General features: G+C 32.9%; 2 protein-coding genes across 2 annotated transcripts in view; both read right to left on the bottom strand.

Moving 5' to 3' along the window:
- The window catches only part of LOC115426357 (transmembrane protein 17A), an 11550-nt gene extending 4299 nt beyond the window's left edge, over positions 1 to 7251 (bottom strand). Inside the window, exons 1-2 of the mRNA XM_030144427.1 lie at positions 6956 to 7251; positions 1952 to 2058 (exon numbers count right to left, since the gene is read on the bottom strand). Coding sequence (XP_030000287.1) covers positions 1952 to 2058; positions 6956 to 7082 — 234 coding nt within the window. The 5' untranslated portion in view covers positions 7083 to 7251. The remainder of the gene's footprint in view (positions 1 to 1951; positions 2059 to 6955) is intronic.
- A 2155-nt stretch (positions 7252 to 9406) lies between these two features.
- On the bottom strand, positions 9407 to 16124 carry selenoe (selenoprotein e). The gene is made up of 4 exons (XM_030144119.1): positions 15798 to 16124; positions 15393 to 15469; positions 10937 to 11015; positions 9407 to 9766 (listed from the first exon to the last, which is right to left on the bottom strand). The coding sequence occupies exons 1-4, from the start codon at positions 15948 to 15950 to the stop codon at positions 9623 to 9625; spliced, it is 453 nt and encodes a 150-aa protein (XP_029999979.1). The 5' UTR covers positions 15951 to 16124; the 3' UTR covers positions 9407 to 9622.
- Between the last annotated feature and the right edge of the window lie 3538 nt (positions 16125 to 19662).

Genomic DNA, 19662 nt, shown 5'->3' with positions numbered 1-19662 from the left:
AATATGACCTCTGCTTTTATTAAATGATTCAAAAGTATATAAAAACACCAATTCATTTGCATTTGTCATGGGTCAAATTATTCCTGTCTGAGTCTCCGGTTACAGAATAATAGTTCTGCTATTGTTGTCACTTCATTGAACAACCTACAGAAGGACATTAAACTGAAGGAACTGGTCTATTCTATTCTATTCAAAGTCATTTTAAATCAATAGGAAAAGGACAAATGTGGGTGTAGATGTTTTTCCAATTGACTGAATTGGGTTCGACTTTAAGAACCCTGAAAAAAATGAAATTTAAATTTAAAAACGTAAGAAAATTTCGTGCAATTTTAACAATATTATTCCTTAACTTATCATTTCTACATGAGCATTATGGATCAGATCTACAAAGACACTAAACACTGAAGAACAGGCAGAAAAATTGTTAAAATTGTGCTTAATTTTTTTTAGACATTTCAGGTTGTTCATATTTGTTCAGGTTATTCACATTTTAGTGTTACAGGATAGTTTGTAATTGTAAATATTTTCATAATTTTATGTTATTTTTTGCACTAAAAAAAATGAAGTTGTTAATTCTAGATTTTTTTTGGCTTAATTCAAGATTTTTTTTTTTTTACTTAACTGAAGATTTTTTTTTTTTACTTAATTGAAGATTTTTTTGGCTTAATTGAAGATTTTTTTACTTAATTGAAGATTTTTTGGGGGGCTCAATTGAAGATTTTTTTTTTTTTTTACTTAATTGAAGAGTTTTTTTTCTGGCTTAATTCAAGATTGTTTTTATTTAATTGAAAATTTTTTTTTTACTTAATTCAAGCTTTTTTTACTTAATTGAAGTTTTTTTTGGCTTAATTCAAAATTTTTTGCTAAATTTGAGATTTTTTTTTTGCTTAATTGAAGATTATTTTAACTTAATTGAAGGGGTTTTTTTCTTAATTGAAGATTTTTTTTACTTAATTGAAGATTTTTTTTTGGCTTAATTGAAGTTTTTTTTTTAATTACTTCAAGATTTTTTTTGCTTAAGTCAAGATTTTTTTTTTTTATTTAATTCAAGATTTTTTTTTTTTTGCTTAATTGAAGATTTTTTTTACTTAATTGAAGATTTTTTTTTTTTGGCTTAATTCAAGATTTTTTTTACTTAACTGAAGATTTTTTTTGGCTTAATTCAAGATTTTTTGCTAAATTTGAGATTTTTTTTGGCTTAATTGAAGATTATTTTTACTTAATTGAAGATTTTTTTTTCTTAATTGAATTTTTTTTTTTTTTACTTAATGGAAGATTTTTTTTGGCTTAATTCAACATTTTTTTTTTTACTTAATTGAAGATTTTTTTTTTTACTTAATTCAAATTTTTTTTCCGTAATTCAAGCTATTTTTTTTTTTGCTTAATTCAATTCAAGACTGTGGAATTTTTGCACTTGGCAAAAACAACCCAGGGGCCGAACTGGACCCTTTGGTGGGCCACATTTGGCCCCCGGGCCGCATGTTTGACACCCCTGATCTACATGATCAGTGAAATAAATTTGGGAAAATACCTGATTTTTATTGAAGAAACGCAAAATACAAAGGATAATATTATGATAAATGGTGATACATTGCTTAAGAAAGGTTAAATAGAGAGAAAAATTCATTTGAGAACTGCCGGAAAAGTACCCTTGCATCTTTATGTGTTAAATTATATTATTCTTACATTTTACAACAAAGCATGTGACTCAGGTAGCCTCATAAATCATGTCTTGGTAAAGATCATGTTTGCATCAGAATTATCAAGTGATGAAAGTAGGTCTGAGTTCATAATGCGTCATTCATAAAAGTCAGTATGAACATGAAAAGAGCAGGAATGAAAGAATGAAGAGAATATTAACTTGATTCAATTCTTCAACTTCAATAGGATTTGTCTATTGTGCTCCCAGTTTCAGCATTTTAAACAAGTTCTCCGTTTCCCACACACTGACCTTTACTTCCAGCATGAACACGGCAGAGAACCACCAACATGGGAAGTAGAACATGTTAAAGTAGAGCAGCATCTGAAGGGGAAGGTGAGACACCAGCTCGTTGACCACTGCAACACATTTAGCAGCATGTCATTAGTCAGGTTCACCACTGCTGACCTCTGTTCTGGACAGTTCCATTTTTCATCTGAATAATTTAACAACAAAACATAAATCACTGAAAAACATCAAATTAACAGTATACTCTGCACTGTACCCCTTTACCACCACTACCAGCTTTTACACTAATTCCTTCACGAGACAATTTTTTTCCCCAATTTTTTTTTTTTTTTTTTTACATTTTTTGTATATACTTTATATTATATTATGTTATTTTTATATTTTATATTCATATTATTAGATTATTTTACAGTGTATATATATATTTTTTATATTTTATATGATGTTATATTTAATTTTTTATATTAGTATTGTTTTATATTTATATCAGATTTATTTTTTTATATAAACCAATATATATTATGTATACATAAACACACAAATACACACATACATACATACATACATACATGCATGCACGCATACATACATACATACATACATACATGCGTGCATACATACATACATACATGCATACATGCACGCATACATGCATACATACATACATACACGTGAGATACAAGCACACATACATACATACATGCATACATGCGTGCATACATACATGCATACATGCACGCATACATGCATACATACATACATACACGTGAGATACAAGCACACATACATACATACATGCATACATGCGTGCATACATACATACATACATGCACGCACACATACATACACACATACATGCATGCATACATACATACATGCGTGCATACATACATACATACATAAATACAAGCACACATACATACATACATGCATACATACATACATGCACGCATACATACAGTACAGGCCAAAAGTTTGGACACACCTTCTCATTCTTCGCATTTTCTTTATTTTCATGACTACTTTCATTGTAGATTCTCACTGAAGGCATCAAAACTATGAATGAACACATGTGGAATTATGTACTTAACAAAAAAGTGTGAAATAACTGAAAACATCTCTTATATTCTAGTTTCTTCAAAGTAGCCACCCTTAGCTCTGATGACTGCCTTGCACACTCTTGGCATTCTCTTGATGAGCATCAAGAGGTAGTCACCTGAAATGGTTTTCACTTCATAGCTGTGCCTTGTCAGGGTTACTTAGTGGAATTTCTTGCCTTATTGATGGGGTTGGGACCATCAGTTGTGTTGTGCAGAAGTCAGGTTGATGCACAGCTGACAGCCCTATTGGACAACTGTTAGAATGCATATTATGGCGAGAACCAATCAGCTAAGTAAAGACAAACGAGTGGCCATCATTACTTTAAGAAATGAAGGTCAGTCAGTCTAGAAAATTTCAAAAACTTTGAATGTGTCCCCAAGTGCAGTCGCAAAAACCATCAAGCGCTCCAACGAAACTGGCTCACATGAGGACCGCCCCAGGAAAGGAAGACCAAGAGTCACCTCTGATGCTGAAGATAAGTTCATCTGAGTCACCAGCCTCAGAAATCGTAAATTAACAGCAGCTCAGATTAGAGACCAGATGAATACCACACAGAGCTCTAGCAGCAGACACATCTCTACAACAACTGTTAAGAGGAGACTGCGTGAATCAGGCCTTCATGGTCAAACAGCTGCTAGGAAACCACTGCTCAGGAGAGGCAACAAACAGAAGAGATTTATTTGGGCCAAGAAACCCAAGGAATGGACATTAGACCAGTGGAAATCTGTGCTTTGGTCTGATGAGTCCAAATTTGAGATCTCTGGATCCAACCGCCGTGTCTTTGTGCGACGCAGAAAAGGTGAACGGATGGATGCTACATGCCTGGTTCCCACCGTGAAGCATGGAGGGGGAGGTGTGATGGTGTGGGGGTGCTTTGCTGGTGACGCTGTTGGGGATTTATTCAAGATTGAAGGCAACCTGAAGCAGCATGGCTACCACAGCATCCTGAAGTGACATGCCATTCCATCCGGTTTGCGTTTAGTTGGACCATCATTTATGTTTCAACAGGACAATGACCCCAAACACACCTCCAGGCTGTGTGAGGGATATTTGACCAAGAAGGAGAGTGATGGAGTGCTGCGCCAGATGACCTGGCCTCCATAGTCACCGGACCTGAACCCAATCGAGATGGTTTGGGGTGAGCTGGACCGCAGAGTGAAGGCAAAAGGGCCAACAAGTGCTAAGCATCTCTGGGAACTTCTTCAAGACTGTTAGGAAACCATTTCAGGTGACTACCTCTTGAAGCTCATCAAGAGAATGGCAAGAGTGTGCAAAACAGTCATCAGAGCTAAGGGTGGCTACTTTGAAGAAACTAGAATATAAGAGATGTTTTCAGTTATTTCACACTTTTTTGTTAAGTACATAATTCCACATGTGTTCATTCATAGTTTTGATGCCTTCAGTGAGAATCTACAATGTAAATAGTCATGAAAATAAAGAAAATGCAAAGAATGAGAAGGTGTGTCCAAACTTTTGGCCTGTACTGTACATACACACATACATGCATGCATGCATACATACATACATACATACATGCGTACATACATACATACATGCACACATACATACATACAAGCACACATACATACATACATACATACATACATACATACATACTTACATACATACATGCACACATACATACATACATACATACATACAAGCACACATACATACATACATACATACATACAAGCACACATACATACATACATACAGACAAGCACACATACATACATACATACATACAAGCACACATACATACATACATACAGACAAGCACACATACATACATACATACATACATACATACATGCACACATACATACATACATACATACATACATACATACATACAAGCACACATACATACATACAAGCACACATACATACATACATACATACATACAAGCACACATACATACATACATACATACAAGCACACATACATACATACATACATACATACATACATACATACATACATACAAGCACACATACATACATACATACAAGCACACATACATACATACATACATACAAGCACACATACATACATACATACAAGCACACATACATACATACATACATACAAGCACACATACATACATACATACATACATACATACATACACACATACATACACACATACATACATACACACATACATACATACATACATACATACATGCATACATACATGCACGCATGCATACATACAGACATACAAAGAGACATACATACAGACATACATGCACACCTACACACACACACACACACACACACACACACACACACACACACACACACACACACACACACATACATTAACTGAGGCCCAAAATTGATAGATTCATTAGTTAATGACAATTATGGGGCAACAATGGAAAAGTTACTTGAACAATTATGCAAATACACTACATAACCACTTAAAATTACCTGCTTCAGAGAAAACATGTGTAAAATCTGTCATACTTTTATAAATACACTGAAAAACAAATGACAAAAGTCATGCTTGGCTGATGTATTTAAGACAGATATTAAAGCATTCCTGTATATAATAGATTTATGATATTATAATAGGTTTATGTAGATTTAGAACAGGATAAGAATACGTTTCTAAATCTGACATCAGAAGGAATCTGTAAAGTGACTGTATTATAAAGTACAGACAGTGTTTTAAACTAGAACTGGTGCCTCAGAAATATTTCTTTTGACTAAAACCCAATACTTTATCTACTAAACTCTAGTTGACTGGCACCTTGAATTTAATTGATCTTGGCTGTTGAAACCACATGAGATGTTTGAATGTATTGTTTTTTATTCAGTTGTGTTATCTGGTATTGGTTTATTGTTCTTATTTTTTGTTGTTTTTAATTGTACAACTTTTTATGTTTTTAATCTTTTCTTGTATTTTTTTTTTTCTTTTATTTAGGTTTTATCTATTCTTCTCTATTTTTGTTTGTGTTTTTTTTTGTTCTATGCTTTTTTAATCTATTCTTGTATTTTATTATTTTATTTCGGTTTTATCTATTCTTCTGTATTTTTATTTATTACAGTTGTTCTGTTTTTTAATCTATTCTATTATTTTATTCTTTTATTTCGGTTTTATCTAGTCTGTATTTTTATTTATTTATTACAGTTGTTCTGTGTTTTTTAATCTATTCTTGTATTTTCTTCTTTTATTTAGGTTTTATCTATTCTTCTGTATTTTTATTTATTTATTACAGTTGTTCTGTGTTTTTTAATCTATTCTTGTATTTTCTTCTTTTATTTAGGTTTTATCTATTGTTCTGTATTTTTATTTATGTTTTTTTTTAACAGTCGTTCTATGCTTTTTAATCTATTCTTGTATTTTATTCTTTTGTATAGGTTTTATCTATTCTTCTGTATTATTTATTTATTTATTACAGTTGTTCAAAGTTTTTTTTAATCTATTCTTGTATTTTATTCTTTTACTTAGGTTTTATCTATTCTTCTGTATTTTATTTATTAATTTTATTTTTTTCTTTTTACAGTTTTCTTTTTTCTTTTTATTTTTTTAAACTATTCTTGTATTTTACCCTGTTATTTTGGTTTTTATTTATTTTTCTGTACAGCACTTTGGTCCACTGTGGTTGTTTTAAAGTGCTTTACAAATAAAGTTGGATTGAATTGGTTTCATTAGTGTCACAAATCTGATAAAGTTTCACTACTTTTAGTCTGGAAGTATTTTGTTCATAGCTAAAAAACTAGCAAACAACTATAAAAACCTACTGTACATATGTTAATAAAAGCACAGTTTACCTAGACGTACTCTGCTTATATGACACATTATAGATGTATATAATAATACTGTATTGGTCTGTGTTCAATAATGCTGTATTATACTACACATGCGGATAAACTGGCACACTTTAACCAACCATATGCTTCCTCCTGCTCCCTGGTGAAGTCGCTGTCCGCCGTCCTGTTGTTGGTGAACACTGAGCTGCCCACGTAGGCCAGGCCCAGCTGGAGGTTCTCTGGAACAGACGAGTAAAACACAGGCATTGTGGGTAACACTGATGACCATGACCAACCCGCAAAAGACACAAACTACAACAATCCAAAACTATATTTGTGTTTCTGTGTGTTGTTAATCCCTGCTGTCTGAAATCCCACAGATACACAACTGCATGAACAAACAGATAGTAAAGGACACGAACAGACGCATGCTGGCAGACACTAGTACTAATCAGATTAGAGCGAAGGAGGCGGGCTGAGGATTAGGCTGAAACAGCACAGTGGCAATGTGTTATTCACTGGCCATTTAAGACGCACAGTAAATTTACCTAATTAGAGAATAAAACAGATATTTTGGATGTTTAGAGAGGAAAAAGAACCAAAAATAAACTAGAATAAGTCATATTCACGCCATTTCTGTTTTCAGTGCACTGCAAAAAAAAAAAAGAAAAAAAAAATAACAGTAAAAAATGGTATTATTCCAGTGGCAGGGGTGCTGAAAAAATACTGTAAAAAAAACATGTCATAAAAATATGGTAATTTTCCATAATTAACCCTTTCATGCATAGTGGTCACTCCAGTGGACAGTTATTCTACAGCTGTTCTCTTTATATATTCATGGATTTTTGTTGTTTTAGTTCCATATCAACCAACACAGTGGACACTTATGCATCATCCCACAAACTGCAAATCATAAACCTGATCTGCAGTAACATATTTGAGTGAAAATCAATTAGACTAATGAACAGTTTCTTTTAAAACAAAAAGTAGTTGCTGTTTTTTTTGCATATTATCAGAGTGAGTAATAGCTAGTATTATAGTATGTTAAAATGTGAGAAAACATCAGATTAGCATTAAAAAAACATAAATTTCATAGTTTTCACACAGTATGACAGTGAATGCATGTTTCTTTGCTTCAAATATTAAACAAATGGTGTCCAGCTGAATGGACATTTTTGTAACTCCATGAAATATACACTACTAGTCAAAAGTCTGGACTCACCTGGTTTTTCTTGATTTTCATGACTTTTTACATTGTAGATTCTCACTGAAGGCATCAAAACTATGAATGAACACATATGGAATTATGTAGTTAAAAAAAAGTGGGACATAACTCAAAGCATGTTTTATATTTTAGATTCTTCAAAATAGCCACATTTTGCTTTTATTACTGCTTTCCACATTCTTGGCATTCTCTCAAGGAGCTTCATGAGGTAGTCACCTGAAAGGTTTTCCAAAAGTCTTGAAGGACTTCCCAGTGATGCTGAACACTTGTTGTCCATCTGTGGTCCATCTCATGTTATTTAAATGAGAAGGTGAGTCCAAACTTTTGACTGGTAGTGTAGGTTCATAAAAACATTTCAATCACACTGTTTTTTTCAGGCCTAAAGAGGAATAAAAACACTCAGGGAAAAAAAATCTTGATTAAGGTTCTCATAATTCATGCATGAAAGGGTTAAAATACAGTTTTTTGCCCTAACTTTACATGAGATTTTGCTTTTTTTTTTTTTTTTTTTTGACTTTTTAATGTTTAATAAAGAATATTTACATGTATTAAAACAATCAAATTACCTATAAATATATATATAAATAATTTTCAATGAGACTAAGTTGTACAATCCACTGATAAAAACTGTATTTGGACAGTTTATCAGTGCTTATACATGTTATACATTCACAAAAATATGTTTATTCAACATTTTTGTTGTAAAACCTCCTGTAATTACACAAGATATTTGTCAATTAACAAACAAGTCTTGTTAAACTTACAGAACAAATACTTCTTTTACGGTGAACTGTCAGTAATTTTATCTCGTTTTATTTATTTATTTACAGTATTAAACTTTAAATTAACAGCTTAATCTCATAAATAGAAAAGAAATATTTGTGAAATTATGATACATTTGCAAATGTATTTGAACTGTATTTCTCTGTGAAAAAAGAAATAAAATTCTTTTAAAAAAATTTAAATTTTATGGTTATTCCCAGTTACAGTTTTTTCGTGTTATTTTCCATTTGACATCTAAATTCACAGTCTGTTTCTGTAATTTCATTGATATTTTCCTGTATCTTAAAAATACAGGAAAAATCTGTAAAATAAACAGTGAAAATTCTGTTAAATTACAGATTTTTATAAATTTCTAAAGTATGAACATACAATCATTAAGCATATTGTAGATGAGCTTATTAATGAGTTAAACCATTATAACTGTGATTATAAACCATATATTAATGAGTATTTATGTCAGAAATATGCTTTATAAATGAATTCAGTATTTGTTAATGCTTAACTAATGCTTCATAGTGTGTACTTATTATAAAGTGTTCTATTCTATCCTATTCTATTCTAAACAAATAAGAGCACACATCAGGTACTGAGTCCCCTGACACATTTATTGTTAGATTTCCCGTCTTTTATCTAAACATCAGCTTTCACACAGTGACACACCACAGACATAAACCCTGCACGCCGCACCAGGGCCAGCCACTCCTCAGAATGGTGCCTGGCTCATCCTTTTGGCCTTTGGGCCCCATTCGTCATTAATGCGAGCGCCGGTGCAGCGGCAGAGTTCGGCCACAAGGTGTCGTCACAGCTCGTCCCTGGGGGCAGGCAGGGGGAAATGCTGAAACTCCTTTGGCACCTCTTCCCCTTTCTGGGACCTCTTGAAGAAACCAAGTGAGTCTAACAGGCTGCTGATCTCGTCTGCCTTCATTTTCTTCACGGAAACCGTCTGACGTGTCGGCCAGCGCACGCACATGCGAGTAAAGACACACAAAAGCACACACACACAAGTTTGGACACTGTGAAAAACATATGGGATACAAATTCTCTAATACTTTACAGTAATAAACACATATTCACCTTTAACTGGCTGCTTGATAAAGTAATAAAGTACTATATTGGCTCATAATCGTCACTATAAAGTACTTATTAATGACCTTAATTCATGTACAACTACTTATTTCCTTACTATTAAAAAGGAGTTATTGGATGGAAAACAAAGATAATGGCCTCAGTCGCTTAAATTAACATCGTGCAGAAAAAAAGCATGAATAATTGGTAAATAATATGCAAATGAGCAACTAAATCTGCTAAGAAGCACCTTGATAATCTTTAATTTGTGTACATAAATATAAAGTTTTACATTTACAGTGTTCCAGATGCATTTGCTGAGGTTTCCAGTAATATACTAGATGCTCATTAAAAGCCGTTAAGTTGCTGCTGCTGCTTGTTTTTAATTATTTATTTAATGTTCTTTTTTTTTCCCCTCAAAGAATTAATTTAAACAACATTATGAAACAATAAATGAAAATGAAAACAACAGCAGTGTATCAAGACCAAAAGCAAACACAAAAGAGTCCCAAATCTTATTATGGAAACACAAAAAAAAAAAAAGAAAAAATCTCAAGGAAGCAGTAAAGTGTGGGTTTCACAGTTTACTATAAAATCACAAAAGTGGCTCTTTGTGCATTTAGAAAAAGGCCAACTCCAAAGAAATTCATTAGCGTTGGTTTCAGTGGAGACTTTTATTGGTTCAGGGGCTTTTCCACACTGACAAAAATAAAAGTCTGTGGGAAAAACTTGTAATTTTAGGGCATAAAATGTTGAAAATCCATATCAACATTTAAAGGGCTGTGCTGTCTCTGCAGTGCATAATATTGCTCCGCTGTCAAAAAGTCTAATTTATGTACAGTTCTTACCATCTGCTGTTTTGTTTTTTGTTTTTTTTTTTGGTAAGTGTGTCTCACTCTTTCAAACACTGTCTGTGTGAGTTGGAGCTGCTATCAGATACAACAGACTTCAAACTTCTCAATGTGAATCAGCGATGACATTCTGCTGTTACCCAGATAAGCCCCATCACAAGGCGAATGAGTAAGAGATCCCTGAACTCACATCTCACCTTTACTACCTCGTCCTTTTCGTTATAGAATATCAGACGAGGATCCTTCTCCTCCGATGAATCATACTCCAAGTTGTGGCTACACAGGAAAAGAAACAAGATCAAGGCAAACAACAGGTGGGCAGTGACAGGAAGAAGAAGCCACGTCGATCTGTTTGAGTATTTTTAGTCTCTGTAACGTTATGTCAACTTGGAAGAGTTTTGGGAAGCTCTGAGATGCTGAGTCAGCTGGTACCGGACATGGGGACGTTGTTTTATTTATGGGCAGTGTTGGGAGTAACGTGGGTAACACTGTATAATAAGTACACACTATGAAGCATTAATAAAAACTGAACTCATTATTTATAAAGCATATTTCTGACACAAATACTCATTAATGTATGGTTTATAAGCACAGTTATAAATGTTCTACGAATCATTCATAATCATAATCATTCATCATTCAGTTATGCAGTTTGTTTGATAATCCCATGTGCTGTGTCTTTCCTTTGTTAGAATATCTCAGACTTTTGTGAGTCTTTAGACATTACCAACCTTTAAGTCTCATTTACAAATGCTTTACATGGCATACACTGTAAAAAAAAAACAAAAAAAACAAAAAAACATAAAAAAAACAGTAGTATTCCGGCGGCTGGGGTGCTGAAAAAATACTGTTAAATAATGGAAAATAACCATCTCATAAAAATACGGTAATTTTTCATATTTAAAATACAGTTTTTTGCCCTAACTTTACATAAGATTTGGCTTTTTTTTTTTGGCTTTTTAATGTTCAATAAAGAATATTTACATGTATTAAAACAATCAAATTACCTATAAATATATATTTAAATAATTTTCAATGAGACTAAGTTGTACAATCCACTGATAAAAACTGTATTTGGACAGTTTATCAGTGCTTATACATGTTATACAGTCACAAAAATATGTTTATTCAACATTTTAGTTGTGAAACCTCCCGTAATTACACAAGATATTTGTTAATTAACAAACAAGTCTTGTTAAACTTACAGAACAAAGACTTCTTTTATGGTTAATTGTCAGTAAATTTATCTGGTTTTAATTTTTTTTTTGTTTTTTTTTACAGTATTAAACTTTAAATTAACAGTTTAATCTCATAAATAGAAAATAAATATTTGTGAAATAATGGTACATTTGCAAATGTATTTTAACTGTATTTTTCTGTGAAAAAAGAAAAAAAAAAATTTTTTTAATTAAAATTTAATGGTTATTCACAGTTACAGTTTTTTCATGTTATTTTCCATTTGACATGTAAAATCACTGTCTATTTTTGTCATTTCATTGATATTTTCCTGTATCTTAAAAATACAGGAAAAATCTGTAAAATTAAGTGAAAATTCTGCTATTTTACAGTGTAGATAGTCCACACTTTAGATGAGCTCACAACATAGACTTAAGTAATGAGTAGTAAGTGCTTTATAAATTCCTGAAATAATGAATTCCCGTAGTAGTAATAACTGTTTATAAGACATCTATTGGAAAATAAATGTGTGAGTTCGTATAAAATACCCACTAAAATATTCACTAACCATTAGTACATCTCTGAATAGTGTATGCGCGAGCATAAATGCACATCAAAAGTGGTTTGTAAGTGATGCAATACTAAATTTGTAAACGCTGAATCCATAATTTATAAAGTATGGAAATACAGTCATTAAGCACATTGTAGATGAGCTTATTAATGATGAGTAAAACCACTATAACTATGCTTATAAACCATATACCAATGAGTATTTATGTCAGAAATATGCTTTATACAAGATGAATTCAGTATTTGTTAATGCTTAACTAATGCTTCATAGTGTGTACTTATTATAAAGTGTTACCGTAATGTGTTATGAAAGTATTGCAATACAGTAACAAATTACTTTTTGCTGTAACACAGTAGTGTTAGTGTAAGGCACTACTTATCAATTTTCAGTAATATTTTACATATACAGTTGTGGAAAAAATTATTAGACCATCAAAAGTCATCAAAAACAATGGTTTTGCAATCAAGTGCTAACTCCTGTGTGTATCATGTGACTAAAACAGACAGAAAAGAAAACATGGAATGTCTAAAAGCACTGTTTTTATCAGTACAATGCCATAGGTATTGATGTAAGAACTGAAGTGATTTTGGTTATTATCAAGAAAATCATGGAAAATGTCCAGATATCAGCTCTGAAATTAAACTCTTATGAGCTATTTTTGTTGTTATTATTATATTTGTCCAAACAAATGTACCTTTAGTTGTACCAGGCATTAAAATGAACAAGAAATTGAAGAAAACAAGGGTGGTCTAATAATGTTTTTCTGCAACTGTATGTTCAATAGCACTTGCCTTACAACACACTTCTCCCCCCATAATTTAATTGCTCAAAAAAAAAAAACAAAAAAAAAAAAAAAACAAGAAAACAACTAAACCATGAGACCTTAAGGAATCAACAATGCATCTGTAAAGTTCTATTTCCTGTTAGTGTTCAGCCAGTGGGTGAAGATGGCAGAAGACAGTCCATTGTCCACATGGACGTATGCTCATTATTAACCCTAACCCTGCTTTACAGAAGCTAGTTAGCATTAGCATGATTCCTGTGATCAGCAATGACAAGGTAAGCTAATGTTACATAGCTACATAGGGGCGAAGGTGGGGTTCACCCTGGACAAGTCGCCAGTTCATCACAGGGCTGACATATAGAGACAATCACTATCACATTCACACCTACGGGCAATTTAGATTAACCAATTAACCTATCAGTGCATGTCTTTGGATGGTGGGAGGAAGCTGGAGTACCCACGCAGACACGGGGAGAACATGCAAACTCCACACAGAAAGGTCCCACCCCCTGTTGACTGGTGTTGGAATCGAACCCAGGACCTTCTTTCTGTGAGGTACGAGTGCTATCCACTGCACCACCGTGTCGCCCCAATTTTTTTTTTTTTTCTTTTTTTGTTTTTCTGTGGAAAAAAAAAAAAATTCACAGAAAAATACAGTTAAAATACATTTTTAAATGTATCATAATTTCACAAATATTTCTTTTCTATTTATGTGATTAAACTGTTAATTTAAGGTTTAATACTGTAAAAAAAAAAAAAAAAAAAAAGAATAATACAACAAGATAAAATTACTGACAATTAACCGTAAAAGAAGTCTTTGTTCTGTAAGTTTAACAAGACTTGTTTGTTAATTGACAAATATCTTGTGTAATTACAGGAGGTTTCACAACAAAAATGTTGAATAAATGTATTTTTGTGAATGTATAACATGTATAAGCACTGATAAACTGTCCAAATACAGTTTTTATCAGTGGATTGTACAACTTAGTCTCATTGAAAATTATTTATATAAATATATATATTTATAGGTAATTTGATTGTTTTAATACATGAAAACATTCTTTATTAAACATTAAAAAGTCAAAAAAAAAAAGCAAAAAAAAAAAGCAAAAAAAAAAGCAAAAATCTCATGTAAAGTTAGGGCAAAAAACTGTATTTTAATTATGGAAAATTACCGTATTTTTATGAGATGGTTATTTTCCATTATTTAACAGTATTTTTTCGGCACCCCAGCTGCCTGAATATGACCGTTTTTTTACAAGTTTTTTTTTTTTTTTTTTACAGTGTAAGGTAAGGAATTACTTTTATATAGCAGTAACAAGTAATCTGTAATGGATTAAAGTTCGGAAGTAACTTGCGCAACACTGGTTACAAGAGAGGTCATGAAAAAATCCAGGGTGTTTCTGGAAAGGTCCATTGAAACTGTCCATTAAAATTTTGCCAATTATAAGTAAATGGGGGAAAAAAAGATTGTAAAAATTCATTAAAAAAATTTAACTCTGACCTACTTTTCCCAAAATGTAAGGAGATCTCTACTGGGTCACTGGCAATCTATAAACCCAATTTGGTATGATTTCAACTTATAATTTTGCTGCGACAGACATTTGAAATTGTGCCCATGAAAGTAAATGGGGGAAAAAAAAGATTTAAAAAATTCATTAAAAATTGGAACTATGACGTTCTTTTCCCACAATGTAATCAGATCTATTCTTGGTCACTGGCAATCTATAAAATCAACTTGGTATGAATTCAAACCAATAGTTTTGCTGCTAGAGTGTTAACAAACAGAGAATCAAGAGGTGCCAGGCCCAACAAACCCCGCCCCTCACACGAATTTCACCCATTATCAGTAAATGGGAAGATTTTTAAAAATCATGAACAATTTTGAACTTTGACCTACCTTTTCCAAAACATAACGACACCTATTTTGGGTCACTGGCAATCGATAAACCCAATTTGATACGAATTCAACCAATAGTTTTAGCTGCTAAAGTGTTAGCAAACAAACATACAAACAAAGAAACAAACAAACCGAAGCAAAACCAGTACCCCTTGCTTTACCTTCGGGGCGCAGGGTAAAAATAAAAAATAAAAAATAAGGTGTGAGCCTGAACAAGGATACTACAAAGCCCAACGCTCCATGAGAAAATGATGGAGCTCAGGCATTTTCTTTATACCTCATCCGACCACACTGGGAGCCTGCGTGGATGACAAGAGACAGTTGTTAAAACAGCATGACAAATAGCATTGTGAATGGTTCGGTCTTTGGACGATCAAAGGTGCGAGATGCAAGTTTCACATCTCAGCAGAAAAATATACTGACACGACAGCACAGGCCTGATCCCTCATCCCTTGTCGCACTTGTTTTCCCATTTGCTCTTTGTATCGCTGTATCCCCTCCACTCTTGTCATGTGTATTTTTAATATCCGGGTCCTTAAATTTTTCTTCTCTGCGCTGATGTCTGAGACAAGTTTTATGAAGACGGCATGAGTTTTGATGTTAAATTCATGTTCCTTCTGTACTCACCAGGAGTTTACCTCTGGCTATAACAAGCTTCTCTTCAGTCGATGTTTCATTGCTTGCGTTCGATGCACCAACAATGACGAGAGTGAGCAGCAAAAAGGCCCACATTTTCTGTTCCATGAGTGTCTTTGAGTGCTTTTGGCGAAGCATCAGCATAGTCCATCTTTTAATCAGCTCTGACAGTCTCTCCAGGTGGACCAGACCATTCTAAGGGTGCCGTCAGGTTTTTACTGCTTCTTGTTGTTTTTCTTTATAATCACGCTACAAACAAAAGCAGTGAGTGCTTTGCAAACTGACTCACATTCAGTATCCGTGCCTCTTCTGCTGCAGTCTCGGTTATTAGGCTGTTTTTTTTTTTTTTTTTTTTTTTTGATGTTCCAAAACCCATGCAGAGGCCCCTTGCCTTTATAGTTTATAGTTTCTTCCACATCACATGTCATTGGGGTCCGCAGAAACCACAAAACATCTGCGTTCTTATCACTTTTTCCCATACAGTAAACGTGCAGGTGGTTGATGGCCAATGCGAGGCGGCCACGTTCCCATAGCTGCTAAAACTGGATTTTGCACAAGTGTCCTTTGAAAAATGGGTTTTCGGTTGCTCTCGTTTGTCCTCTCCTCAGATTTGTGTCAGCAGTCCTGTGCTGTGTGTGCAGTCTATAGCTTATTTATCTACGTAGAGGAGAGGGGGACAAGAAAACTGAGGCGAAAACTGAAATGAATGGTAGAAGAATGGTTTTGTTAAAGGTTCAATATGTAAAATTATATGTATTCAAGTATGTGTTTGAGGTATAGTATTGTGCAAATGTCTTAATGCACAGTTTAGATTTTTTGGTGAAATCCGATTTTTTTGTGTGCTCGTTCGTATTACACATGAACCCTTTCATGCATGAATTATGAGAACCTTAGTCAATATTTTTTTTCTTGAGTGTTTTTATTCCTCTTTAGGCATGAAAAAAAAAACTATCTATCTATCTATCTATCTATCTATCTATCTATCTATCTATCTATCTATCTATCTATCTATCTATCTATCTATCTATCTATCTATCTATCTATCTATCTATCTATCTATCTATCTATCTATCTATCTATCTATCTATCTATCTATCTATTTTTTATGAAACTATTTTTCATTGAGTTACACAAATGTCCACTCTGCTGGACACCATGCATTTAAGTTTTGAAGCAAAGAAACATTTATTTAAAAATCATCATCAGAAAGTGATATACTGTGTGACATCTATGAAATAAAAACATTTTTAATGCCGCTAATTGTGAAATCGCTACTGTTTTCTCACATTTTATCATACTCTAATATTAGCTATTACTCATTTCATGGACATAATATCCTCCTGAGACCCAGGAAATTGACAGTTTTAGCTTTTTTAGATTAAAAAATGGTCTTGATTGGAAACTGCATAATGCAACAGTTTTTTCAGATCCATTTTTAAAATTGTTTGTTTTAATTTATTGATTGTTTTTAATGGAATGTCCTTCACAATGCACAGCATTTTTAAAGTAAAATTGTCAAACTTCTGTCCCCTACAGAGGACAAAATTCATTGCTGGGTGTTAGGAGGATATGCAAAAAAAACCCAAAAACTTTTTGTTTCAGAAAACTGTTAATTACAGTCTAATAACAATTAGCAATTGATTTACACTCAAACATGTTAGTGCAGATCAGGTTTATCAAGAACAGCAAAGTTACAGTAATGGTATGAATGTCAGTGTATGGGATGGTGCATAAGTGTCCACTGTGTTGGCTGATATGGAACTAAAACAGCAAAACCCATGAATATACAAGAGAACAGCTGGAGAAGAACTGTCCACTGGAGTGACCACTATGCATGAAAGGGTTAAATGCAAATTCTATCTGTTTTGAGTGTGCAGTTTTTCATCTACATCAGATAGGATCCATTTGGACGTTCAGAGGCTCCGTAGTTACCATGGAAACACTGTCGTCTTTTACAGCATTTATTCGCCAGTAAAACCCATGGAGTTGGATCAATGACAGTGGATGGACACATGTGGTTTATGTTCAGTTAATGATAGATTTGACTGAAAAAATGACTTTTTCTGCAGTTTTCTCTGTTTTTGTCATAATAACCCTCAACTTTAATCTCAGCTTTTATGAACATCTACATGATCAGTGAATTAAATACAGGAAAATATCTGATTTATACTGATAAAATGCAAAATACAGAAGACAATATTATAATAAATGATGATAAATCACTTAATATAAGGTTAGATGAACAGAAAATTTCATTTAGGAACTGAGGACAAATGACAGCGAGTGGAAATGCCTTTTTTACATTCAGTTATTGATACATTTTACTGAAAAAGTCCCTTTTTCTGCAGTTTTCTTTGTTTTTGATATAATAACCTTCAACTTTAATCTCAGCTTTTATGAACATCTACATGGTCAGTAAATTAAATACAGGAAAATACCTGATACTGATCAAATGCAAAATACGGAGGATAATATTATTATTTTTGACATTTATTCATTCATTCATTCATTTTCTGAACCCACTTTTTCCTCACTAGGGTCATGGGGGTCACTTGGAGCCTATCCCAGCTACTTATGGGCAATGGTGGGGTACACCCTGGACATGTCACCAGTTCATCGCAGGGCTGTTTACATTTAATTATTGATATTTTTTCTTCCGTTTTCTCCTTTTTGATATAATAACATTGAATTTACTCTGAGTTTTCATGGACATAAAAAATATATAAAGGAAATTAAATATAAGAAAATACCTGATTTACAGTGAAAAATGCAAAATACAAAGGATAATACTATATTTAATGGTAAATAACTTAAGATTAAAGTTAAATATAGATAGTTGAGGTTAAATATAGAGAAAAATTCATCTGGGAACTGTCATAAAAATAACACTGGGTCTTAATAGGTTAATACCTGTTGATCCACTAATCCTACAAATGCATGTAAATAACTGGTATAAAAGGCAGTTTGTCATCTTTTCATAATCATCAGATATGACCCATTTGGACGTTCAAAGGCTCCTTAGTTACCATGGAAACACCATCATCTTCTACAACATTGATTCACCAGTAAAACCTATGGAGTTGGATCAATGACAGTGGATAGACACACTTGATTTTACATTCAGTTATTGATATCTTTGTTGAAAAAGTCACTTTTTCTTCAGTTTTGTCTGTTTCTGATATAATAACCCTCAACTTTCATCTGAGCTTTTATGAACATTTTACAATCAGCAAACTCAATACAGAAAAATACCTGATTTGTACTGGGAAAAAAATGCAAAATACAGAAGATAATATTATAGTAAGTGATAAATCACTTTGGAAATGGTAAAGAGAGAGAGAAAATAATGGGGTAACTGCCACCAAAGTAGCACTGGGTCTTTATGTGTTAATACAGAGACTGAGAAATACATTAGAACTTCACTAAACCAACAAACCTAACATGGGCCTTGAAGTTTTGCACAGTACTGTATCATTCTAATAACGACTTCCTCTATATTTTTTTTTACTCCTTACATGTTCAGAATAGGCTTATTACTTTCAATTTCAACATACATGGATCATACAGTAACACATACAAGAAATAAACCCCTGGAGTGTAAAGCAGTGTTGACTCGTGGAACAACAGAAAAGATATGACAAGACAAAATAAAAGGGAAAACTGATTGTGGAGAAAAGGTGACACATTCACAGAGAACCCAAGTCCCGCCCCTCCCTGACTTAATGTATCTTCAGGAAAAATATGAACTGTGGTCAATGGAGAGATAAATAACTTCCTGAACCTGTTTGAATTGTGCAACTATTTAAAAGATAATTTTACGAGCGAAGACACTTGCAGTTGTAGTAAAGATAGTAAA

Source organism: Sphaeramia orbicularis, chromosome 9 (genome assembly GCF_902148855.1).
Source record: "Sphaeramia orbicularis chromosome 9, fSphaOr1.1, whole genome shotgun sequence".
Taxonomy (NCBI): domain Eukaryota; kingdom Metazoa; phylum Chordata; class Actinopteri; order Kurtiformes; family Apogonidae; genus Sphaeramia; species Sphaeramia orbicularis.
This window is presented reverse-complemented; position numbering and strand designations above follow the sequence as displayed.